This window comes from Lemur catta, chromosome 8, assembly GCF_020740605.2.
Source record: "Lemur catta isolate mLemCat1 chromosome 8, mLemCat1.pri, whole genome shotgun sequence".
Taxonomy (NCBI): Eukaryota; Metazoa; Chordata; class Mammalia; order Primates; family Lemuridae; genus Lemur; species Lemur catta.
The window spans coordinates 59,005,985-59,017,416 of NC_059135.1; the positions used below are offsets into that span (position 1 = coordinate 59,005,985).

At 34.1% G+C, this 11,432-nt stretch overlaps 1 protein-coding gene across 1 annotated transcript in view; it reads left to right on the forward strand.

The window, feature by feature from the left end:
• Positions 1-7,165, forward strand: part of TTC21B (tetratricopeptide repeat domain 21B) — a 67,566-nt gene extending 60,401 nt beyond the window's left edge. The window contains exons 26-29 of the mRNA XM_045559363.1: positions 380-604; positions 3,583-3,703; positions 5,420-5,487; positions 6,716-7,165. Coding sequence (XP_045415319.1) covers positions 380-604; positions 3,583-3,703; positions 5,420-5,487; positions 6,716-6,793 — 492 coding nt within the window. The 3' untranslated portion in view covers positions 6,794-7,165. The remainder of the gene's footprint in view (positions 1-379; positions 605-3,582; positions 3,704-5,419; positions 5,488-6,715) is intronic.
• Positions 7,166-11,432: the final 4,267 nt, after the last annotated feature.

Sequence of the window (11,432 nt, forward strand, 5' to 3'; positions counted from 1 at the left end):
TTAAATCTGAAATACAAACTGCTCAATAAGGATTTTACTGAAAAAGAATTTTATTTCTGTTTCTACACAAAACTAATATGTGGCTGTTTCAATCCCATTAAAGATGGATTCCCACTAATTATTGTAATTGTGTAGTTAGGGCCATTATCTTGAATTATCTTGACCACACCGTGCCTGACCAAGTTTCTTCATGGTAGCTTGAGGTCACTTGATATGTTAGATAATGGGTATAATCAGAGTTATCTGTGATGGAGCTAAAAAGAGAATCCACAGACTAGTTCTTATATGATGTAGCATTTGCTGCTTTCCAAGTTTTTCTTTCGAACAAAAGACATTTATATTTGTGTATCTAGTGGTCTAAAGTTATATTTTCTTGCAGAAGGATCATATCCCAGCACTCTTGGGAATGGCAACAGCGTATATGATCTTGAAACAGACTCCAAGAGCCAGAAACCAGCTGAAGCGGATTGCAAAAATGAATTGGAATCCTATTGATGCTGAGGAGTTTGAGAAGAGTTGGCTGCTACTTGCTGATATTTATATTCAATCAGCAAAATATGACATGGCGGAAGAGCTATTAAAACGATGCCTGCGTCATAATAGAGTAAGGGATTGAAGAGGAAAAAATAATTGTTAACTTTTGTTTCATAAGCTTTCTATAATAGGTCTTATAGGGTGTTGGTCCATTTCAAAGCATTCCTGTGTGTTTTTGAAAATTAAATGTTTATTCTTACCACAGTCAGGAAAGAAACATTAACAATAAGTAAGAAGCCATTTGCCTTTGAAAGTGAAAAAAAAGAGATTTATGCAGTTTCAAGTTTCAGCTGTAGTGATGCCCTACTTAATGGAACGTGCTTTTGGAATGTCAAGCATTTGCCTATGATTATCCATCTCATCCCAGAACTAATGAAAATTGCAGAACAACATTAATTGCGGACGTCTGTCCCTCCTATTAAGAAATACTCTTGATGAATTTACTGCAGCTGCATGTCATTTCCACATTATTAGAATCCACTATGCATAATATATTTTGTGAGGGAAAGTCTTTTCAGCTTTTAATTTGATTTGTTTAATAAAAAGTCCTTCCTTTTCTTTAGATATAAAATTGAAAATCTTAAGGTCCTTAGAATTTAAGGCTTTTTACTAATATTTTGGTGCTTAATCACCAAAAAAAAGATGTTTTATTATAACAGTTTTTTCAAGTTAAAATTTGCATTACTTCTTGTTGAGAAACAATTGCACTCAGCCTTGAAACTTTACAATATTTATCTTCACAGATTCATACCAATTACTTCAAAATCTTAGTCACAGTAAATCTGTTTTGTTCTCATTGAGCAATTTAGATTACAAATGGATCATTTGTTTTTCAAAAAGGAGTTATGATTGTCTAGTACTATTAAGATGCTTTCTTAGAAACTTAAAAACCTAAAAGATCCAGCCATTTATCAATTTATAGACTATTCTAAGTGATCAGTTATATCAATTTTAAGTTAAATTGGCCTTGAAAAACAGAGAATACTCATTAATAGGCTTTGAAAATCTAAATTGTTCAGTTGATCCTTATATGTCTAATCTAGGATTAACCAAGATTGCATGAAAATTAAGGTTTTGATGCACACAGAATTTCAGTTTGCCAGAATGCTGACAGCAATACATTGTATAGTGGAACATAATTGCTGCTTTAGAGACTTTGTTCGGCCCATGGTTAGACATGTTGATATTGGAAGCATGAGATTCAGTAACTAAAGCTTAGGAACCTTGAATTATTCAATTTAAAAAATGGAAGCCATCCAGATCTGGGGCAGGAAATGTGCAAGATGACACTAGACCATCTTGTCATACTGGATGACAAAGAAGCTATCAAAGGTGATTAGAGTTGTGTCAGGGTCTTAGAAGCCAACCTGAAGATACTCCCAGGAGCCAAAAACTAATTAATTAGCTTTAAGTAATTATTAGTATTATTTCTAAAGCTGGCAAATAAAGGGAAAGAATAAAGCATTTATACTGCCTTTTCTCTACAAACTATACTATTAGGTAACCGAATAGTAGATAAGGAGACATTTCTCATTATAGACATTTTTCAGCTAATAAATGAAGAAAGATTGATAGAATATCACCATTTTTCAATGTAAATAAATCTATGTATGATTATAACATCACAAAAAGAGGGAGAATGGACATTCTGTGCTTCCTGATGGAAGAACATACCATCTGTGGGAGGGCCAAGGGTGGGGTGAGACAAGTGAAACATGTAGTCATCAGGATAAATAATAATTTAATGAAATATTTTTTAAATCAAAAGAAATAAGAAATCAAAATATCAAAATGTTAAATAGACAGGGTCTGTGTTGCGCCAAGCTATTTTGTAGACTGCATCAAAAGGGAAAATGTTGTCTCTATATTCATCTTTTTATGTTTTTTAAATGGTTAATGGTTTTCATAAAAATGTTAGTGATAAAATTTTTTCCATTAAAGTAAGAAAATAAAATTATAAGAAATTTGATATAGGTATAAATAAAATATTCAATCCTAAAATAATGTTTTAATTCTACTTGTACTACTATTTAATTCTTCAATATTTTTAAATTAATGTTCTGGAAAAAACTTGAAATTAAAAAATACATTAAAACATGCATCCAGGATTATGCATTTTTCCTTTTGCCTCAAGCTTCAGTGTGGCTCATCAGGGCACTAATCTTTTAAGCAGATCCACCCTCTTCCCTCAAATCAAAATCAAATCCAAACCTCTAGATCTAATTACAATTTGGGGGAAATATCAGCGACATAGGAATGCACCACAAGGATGCAGTCAACTGAACTGGGTTGTGAGAAACTCTAGGATATTCTTGTTTCTACTACATTTAATTTCAAGAAAAAAGACAGCCAGAGCAGAAACCTTTTAGGTCAAAAGAGACTTGAGGGACATTTCAGCCAGTCACAATGTGTGGGCCTTATTTGGATCTTCATTCTAATAAACTAAAAAACATATATATAGATACAGATAGAGTGAGTGAGAGACAATTTGAAATTCGAATAATGACAGGATATTTGTTGCTATTAAGGAATTGTTACATTTCAGGTGTGATAAAGTGTGGTTATATTTAAACAAAGTCTGTCTTTTAGAGATACATACTAACATTTATGGATGAAATGATACCGTATCTGAGGATTGTTTTCTATTAATATAGAACGACATGTGTATGGAGTAGAGGTGAAACAGTATTAGTCATGACTTAATTGTTAAAGATAAGCTATGGGTTCATGGAATTCATTATACTCCTACTTCTGTGTTTGTGTGTGTGTTGAAGTTATTCATAGTAAATAGTGTACATGTGTATGTGTATAATACATATGACCTGATGTGTATTTCTGATTCTGTAGGTTTGAGATAAAGACTTGGCATCAGAATCATTTATTAAGTCTACAAATAATTTGATTGCATCGCCAAAGTGGGAAACCATTGTTTTATGTGCCATTTGAATGGGTTAATATGATTGACCTCTATAGTCATAAACATCCCATAAAATCTTAGTAGTATCAAATGCAGTCTGTTGCTACATCTTCCTTTTTTTTTTTTTTCAGTCTTGCTGCAAAGCTTATGAATATATGGGATACATTACGGAAAAAGAGCAAGCATATACAGACGCTGCCTTAAACTATGAGATGGCATGGAAACATGGCAATCAGATGAATCCAGCAGTCGGTGAGTTTAGCAAATGAGACTCTCTAAGTATTTGAAGGAAAATTGTATTGTATTTGTAAACTTCATTTAAATACATCTGATTTTTCTAGAACAAAATATACAGTAAGAACCAACTTTCATTGTCAACCTTTCATAATAAATTGTTAGCTACTAATAGTTAAGTATAATTTCCTGAGGTCCACACTTGTCCTCGGTCACCTTAGATGACATCTAGTCTAATTCTGCCCCTTTCTCTCTCTTCACCCTCTGCTATTTCAAAAATCTAAGTTAGGAACACATTGCATTAAATCAAGTTGTCCGGGTACTAATGTATATTGTGGCAGATGTCACAGAGAGGCCATGTTTCCCACAATTATTTGACCATGAGACATTTCTTTTTCTCCTGTGCATTTAGAAACATCATCTAGTTCCAATGTTTTATAGACTGTTAATTTGTATATGTAAACATATCTAATCATAGAAAATGTACATTAAAAATACAGTATTATAATCTTATAATACCACCATTGTATATATGGTCTATTGTTGACTGAACCATCATTATGTGGTCCCTGAGTGTGTATGTGTTACTATGATCTGGTCATGTTAGTAATTCTTTTCAAATATTTGTTTGATATCACCATGTACCCCATGAATATGTATGATGATTATTTGTCAATTTAAAAAAAATTGTTTGAAATTTTTAAATTTTGTTTTGGTACTTTATTAGAGCTCAAGAGCAGCACTCTTATTTCCTTATTTCTGAGAGGCAAAAATGATATATTAATTTACATTGTGTTATATATTGTTTACTGAGTACACAGCTACTATTACTTTTCGTGTCTCCTCTTTAGTTTTCTCATGTTTATAGCGTTCTATAGGGAAACAACAATCATTAATGAATGTCTTAAAACATTCTAATTGTCAGTAGTTGAAGTGTGACGTTTCAATATCAGTAATTGTGATGATTCTTACTGATCATTTCTGTGGAACATCTGTGTTGCTGTCCTGCGTGCTGTGTCTGCTCACCACGCATTCCGAGTTGATTCGGTCCCTTGTGTGTCCTACCACTGGCCTTGACACACGCTGCTCCCTCTGCCTGAAAGTATCCATGATTCCCACCGGGGCCTAGTTTGTTCCTCATCCTTCAGATTTCAGACATCTCCTGACACCCTCCTTATCTCCAGTCAGGTTCTTTATTATAACTCACTTGGCTTGGATTTTTCTTTCATAGCATTATCTCAGTTGTGAAATTTTTCATTTACTCATGCAATTATTAAATAATGTTCTCTTTCTCCTAATAGAATGTAAACCTCATGACTGTAGGAATGAGTTTGCCTGATGTGTTAAGTGCTGCTAAATAAATCTGTACTATATAAATGGATGGTTGTATTGTCATTTACTGACCTATGCTGAGTTTTTACTATAACCTGAAATAAATGAGACTTTTCTAATAAGTTCCAGAAACCACACTTTTGGAATGGCAGTTTGCTAACCAACAGTATGTTCACTGTGGTCCTTTTTTCCAGCCCCGTTTTAGTTTTTCCACTTGCTCTTCTTTCATGTCACTTGTCTTCCATTATCACATCACTTCTCTCTATGGTAGTGCAGTCTCCAGCCTTCTTTACAAGTTCTCTAGTGGGCAAACAAACAAAAGAGGAGGCAAGAAAAAGTAATAGTAGCAGTGTGCTCTATAAATAGTACTAGATCATTATGGGATTTTTTTTTTCTTAACAGGATACAAACTGGCATTTAATTACTTAAAAGCAAAAAAATATGTGGATGCAATTGACGTATGTCATCAGGTAAACACTTAAATTTATATTTCTTAAAATTTTTCAGATGTACAATTTCCTACTTTAAGAATCTGAAGATGTGTGTGAATAGAAGTAGAGGATATATAGTATTTCAGTTAAATGACTTATCAAATATATTCCAAACATTATCAATGTTTAAGATTTAGAAAATAATAAAGTTTACCTAAATCAAATGTATTTTTACTTTAAGGTCAACAGTAAAATGTTTATGTCAACTTAAAAGCAAAGACTAGTGGGAGAAACATACTAAATAAAACTTAATCTTCAAGTTAGATATTTGAAGATAGTATAGATTCTCCAGATAATTGTCCTGAATAGAAGTTCTTGTGAATGTGTCTAAGTCTGGTTATTAGCAAATTCAGATTGATAAATTAGAAATAAAAGGGATTCTGTAATTTGGAAGTTATTTAATTACCTTCTGTAATTCATCCCCTACTAAATGATCCCCAACTAAAATAACAAATATTTAAACTGCAGTTTTAGGATTTGCAGTTTCTTTATGTATACACATTGTCCCATTGATATTCCACATAAGGCATTATGTTAAACATTGCAGAGAGCTCCGGAAGAGCTCCTTAGAAAAGACTTCTGCAAAACCTTATCCCAGAAAGTTATGTGTCAGCATCATTATGGTAAATACTTGTCTTCAATAGTTGCTATTGATTACTGAGCCTCTGTGTAAAGCAGTATTTCTCATTAAGGTTAAGGTTCTACATTAGTAATGCATTAAAATCATTTGTGGAGGATTTTTGTTTTTTTTTTTTTTTTTTTTTTGATTACTATCTTCCCACTCCTACACTCAGTAGACCTGGAAATGTGTGTGTCTTAAAATCATTTCAGGTAAATCTGATGTGTGCTCCTGGTTAAAAATCGCTCTCTAAAGGTTTATTAAATATTCTGAATGAATAGCTAAATAACAAAAATATTTTAAATTGATGCATAATTGTTTTCTACAACTCATTAAGGAAGCAGTTATATTTGGTATATTTTCCACATGTGTTATTCATATTCTATTGTTCTCATCAAATTAACTAGTTATATAAACGAGTCATCATGTTACATTTAAGATGTCACATTTAAAAAATGTTATAATTTTTCTAGTATTAGAAGAATGAAATCTCAACTATAATTCTCATTTCTAGTAAGTTTGGTAGCTCCCTAGTTCTCAGTAATTAATTACAAGTTCTTATGGGTTTTTTGTTTGTTTGTTTTGCAGGTTCTTGAAGCATATCCATCTTACCCCAAAATCAGAAAAGATATACTTGATAAGGCCCGCACATCTTTAAGACCTTGAAAATAATTTTAACTGTGTTGGTTAAGTGAGAAATGAAAGGAATCTAACTTTTGAGTTCTTCCAGTTCAAAATAGATTTGAGCTGATGCTTTGTTATAGAAGATACTTTCTTTCTCCAGCAGAGGGTGCCGCTGTATATAAACAGAAGTGCTCTGTCAAATCCGTGTTTTCTAATGGAGAAGTTGAATGAGAGCTGCTCTGTTTGACTCTCTTGATTAGTTACAGATTTGATGGCTCTGTGATTAAGACTATAACCCTTTTCTATAAGGAATATTTTGTTAAAATCTAGGTAATTAAATATCCTGTATCTTTTCTAAGGAGTATTAGTTGTTTATTTTAGGAAATATATTTAAAATGTATTGTTCTCTGTTAATTTTTTTTTGTTATATTCTATGTTGTTTTGAAGATTTGAGTAAACCTCCTTGTAAATAATTTATGAAAAAGACAATATATACTTTAAATGTATATTTTAATAAAGATTTTATAAATATATGGTTTATATTCCTATTGAAACTAAGAAGACATTGTAAGTTTTGCAAAATCAGTGTGAGTTCCCCATGCAGTCTTCTGTGTTAACGGCTAGTGCTGTATTGTAGAAAATGTGACTTTCTTAGAAAAATCTTTTTTTTTTGGAAAAATATAAAGAGTGTGAGTTTCCCTTCCCTCTGTTGAGCTCATTCTTCCTGCTTCCAGTGCCAATGTGATCTTAAGAAATAAATATGATCTGAAATCAGATTAAACAGATAAACCCTTATAACAATATTTAACCCTAGCTCAGAAGACTAGGTCTTTTGGTGTAATTTCTGACACTGTAACATCTGGTGGAGAAGGGTGACGAAATACTTTTGGTCAGCAGGGAGTCACAGTGCACACGATATGAAAGCAACTGTTTACCCAACTATGCCTAACCTCACCCTGGTACAGCATTTCCCACCCTTGATAAGCTAGTCCTTAGCATTATTTTTTTTAATTCTCATTTACATCTTTTTCACTTGTCTTTAAAAATACAATAAATACACCCTTCAGTTTTATTTGCATTTGTAATGAACACGGTATTTTTAAAAGTCATTTGCTGCTTTTCTTTAAGTGTCACATTTTTTTATTGTGAGCTACATTTTTTTGTTTCTGATCACTTCTCCAATTTTTCAAAATCCTTTTTAATTTCAATTATATATTATAAAATACCAGTCATTCCTCTTTTTCACCTGTATTTGTGGCATTACATAAAAGTGTTTAATCATAGCATTTATAAAACATGTCATATCTGTTAAAATAATTTCACATGTCTTAGTACATTTTATCTTCACAACCCTATAATACAAGTATTATTATCCCAGTTTTACAGATCTGGAACTGTGAAAAATTACCTCTTTTTTTCTAATTCAAGGGAAAAAAATATATTTCAGCCTGAATGGACATTGTTAAGGACATTGCATGATCTGAATGTTGTGTCCCCTCAAAATTTATATGTTAACATCCTAATCTCTAATATGATGGTATTTGGGGTGGGGCTTCTGAGAGGTAATTAGATCAGGAAGATGCAGCCCTCATGAATGGGGACCCCAGAGAGTTATCTAGCTCTTTCCACCATGTGAGGATACAATGAGATGTCAGCCATCTGCAGCCTGGAAGAGGACCCTCACCAGAACCCAGCCATGCTAGAACCACGATCTCAGACTTCTGGCCTCCAGAATTGTGAGAAATAGATTTCTGTTGTTGATAAGCCAACCAGTTCATAGTATTTTGTTATTGCAGCCGAGCTGACTAAGGCAGAAATCACATAACAGAATGCCTTTAGTAGTTCCAATGAACTTGCATCATGGGATGCTAGAATCATGGAAATTGGATAGAGAAAGTAGAGCATCTGTTCCCCTAGCAAGACATTTCCAAATCCGTTTTCCTGTCTATAAAATGAGGGTTTTGTTTTTGTTTCTTAAGCAGCCATTTTTTTCACGTCTACCATTTGTTAGCTGTTATCCTGGAGGCTTTCCTTACTTTATGTCTTTTAATTCTCCCTCGACTCTCCAAAGAAATAATATTCTTACTATTCAAATGAGGAAGATGAGACTTGAACTAAATGATTTGCCCCAGGTCACAGAAGAGTGTTACAATCTAGAGTCCATACTGGCCCAACCAAACTCAAAGCCCACACCTTCTTTACTATATTATTAAGACGCCTTCCATGCCTAAGCGAGAATGTGTCTATAAGAACAAATTCTCTTGTCTACATCTAGCTAGCAGATGAAACTAAGTGTTCTATCACAGAGGTAGCTAAGTAGTGAGAAACAAGATGAACTGAGTGGAATGATCAGTTCCTACAAATGTAGAAACTGTAAAAGGGAAGGCTGATTGAGGAGCAGGGTAGTGTAGCAGTCAAGAACATGGATCTGAAGTCAGACCAGCCTGGACTGAAGTTTGGGCTCTACCACTTACTAGATGGTTCATCTTTCTCAAGTTACATAGGCTCTCTGAGCCTTAGTTTTCTCACCCATAAAGAAACATGTAAAGATAATAACCTGCCCCAGGTTGTAAGAATTAAATGAGGGAATGTATATAAAACCTATAATGAATATGACTCACTTAGGCTCTTAATAAATAGTAGCTCTGCTTATTATAAGCAGAGTGGGGCCAAGTAATAACTGCAACTGAGAAGAGAAAACAGAGTCCAAAGCTACACAAAAAGACAAGTAAATTCCCCTAGAGAGCTGTCATACAGGATTCAAGATTCTCATTCGTTCCCTCCCTTCCTTCTCCTCCTCATCCTTCTTCTTCCCCTCCTTCCCTCCATCTTTTTCTCTCTTCCCACCCACCAAACATGATGCTAGACTCCACATACAGCATCTCATTTCATCCACCTTGCACATACTTCTGCCCCACCCTGTCTATCTGGGATTCTTCCCCTACTCCGCTGTCGCTTCACCCCCGCTGCCTGCCTCCAAGCTTCTCTCTAGGCTTCCTCGCTCTTCTCATTGGTATCAGTTTATCATCACCTCCCGAGAGAGGCCATGTTCGTGTCCAGGCCCACAATATAAAGTAGCCATTCTGTCATCCTATATCCTATCACCCTTTTTAAACTCTCTACGCAGCACTTAGTACCCCTCTGATGTTTTTCTTCTTTACTAAGGATTGATGTATGCCACATGGCCAAGATCACAAATCTGTGAAAGCTGGAACTCAGACTAGGCAGTCTTGATCCCAGACTGCTCTGAATTGCTGTTTGAAGGAACTAAGGCCCATGACCTGTTAAAAGAAAGTTTGAGGCCTACACTCAGGATGGTGAGGGGAGGGGCACAGCAGGAATGAAGGAATTTTCTGTAGATCTGTGATTTGGATGCCACACCCCCTCATGGTAAGGAAGCAGTTGTAAATTTAATGCACTTTCGACCTTAATCCAGCTAGTATGATGAAATAACTTTATCAGAAGCCAAGAAGCTACAGCATATTTGGAAGGATCTAATGCATGGACGGCTGAGGAATTAGGTTGAACGTTGCACTAGGTTACAAGTACATAATGGAATCACTATGAAAACAAAAAGACCGATTGAGAATCACAGATGCTCTCCTACTTTGGGACTGGAGGTGACAAGTGAACAGCTTTAAAGTAGGCTCATGTAACAATGCTGATAGAGTAGTATTTTTTTTTTAATGCAAGGTTAGCAAAGGTGCAAGGAAATCACCACATTCATCCACCACTGGTAGAAGTGTAGTGTAGTACAGCCTTTTGGAAGGGAATTTGGCAGTATCAATTAAGACCTTGTCCCTTGACCAAGTGATCCCACTTAGAGAAATTTATCATGAGAAATATTCAGAAATTTCCTCAAAGTTCTGCAGTTACAAAACTATAACACCAATTTTTTTGGCTTTTTTGGTTGTCACCAAACATCCAACATGAAGTGGTCAGATATTTAAGATTTATCCAATAATGGAGTACTTTGTAGTTGTCAAAAACTATTTTCAAAGATTTATGTATTTATGTGTTTGTTTAAACTTTTTAAAAAGATTTTTAACTGTTGAAAATCTCACAAAATAAGTGAAAAAGAGGAAAACATAACTGTTTGAATAATATATCCAAAAAATACAGATCAATGTATAGGTAATAGACACACACCAAACTAGATGAAACTAACCCAATTGTTAACAGTTATATATCTGAGTGATGAAATATCAGAAAAGTTTTATTTATTTGCCATTGTAAAATGTAACTGCCATGAACATATATTTCACTCCAAAAAGTTTTTTGTTTTTTTAGAGAACAACCTTCGAAAATTTGCTTTTGCTGACTGTTTAAAGCTATTTTGCTGAGCGAGGATGAGTAGAGAAAACTAAACAAAAGCTGACCTTTCAACTGTTAATCCCCACACTTTACTACTGTTTTTTTTTAATTTTTTTTATTTCAGCATATTATGGGGGTACAAATGTTTAGGTTACATATATTGCCCTTGCCCCACCCAAGTCGGAGCTTCAAGCATGTCCATCCCCCAGACGATGCGCACTGCACCCATTAGGTGTGAATATACCCATCCCCTCCGCCCCCTCTCATCTGCCTGACACCCGATGAATGTTGCTACTATATATGCACTTAAGTGTTAATACAAAATGTAATTTAATTTATTACAATTGTTAGAGGAAAATATTCAGGA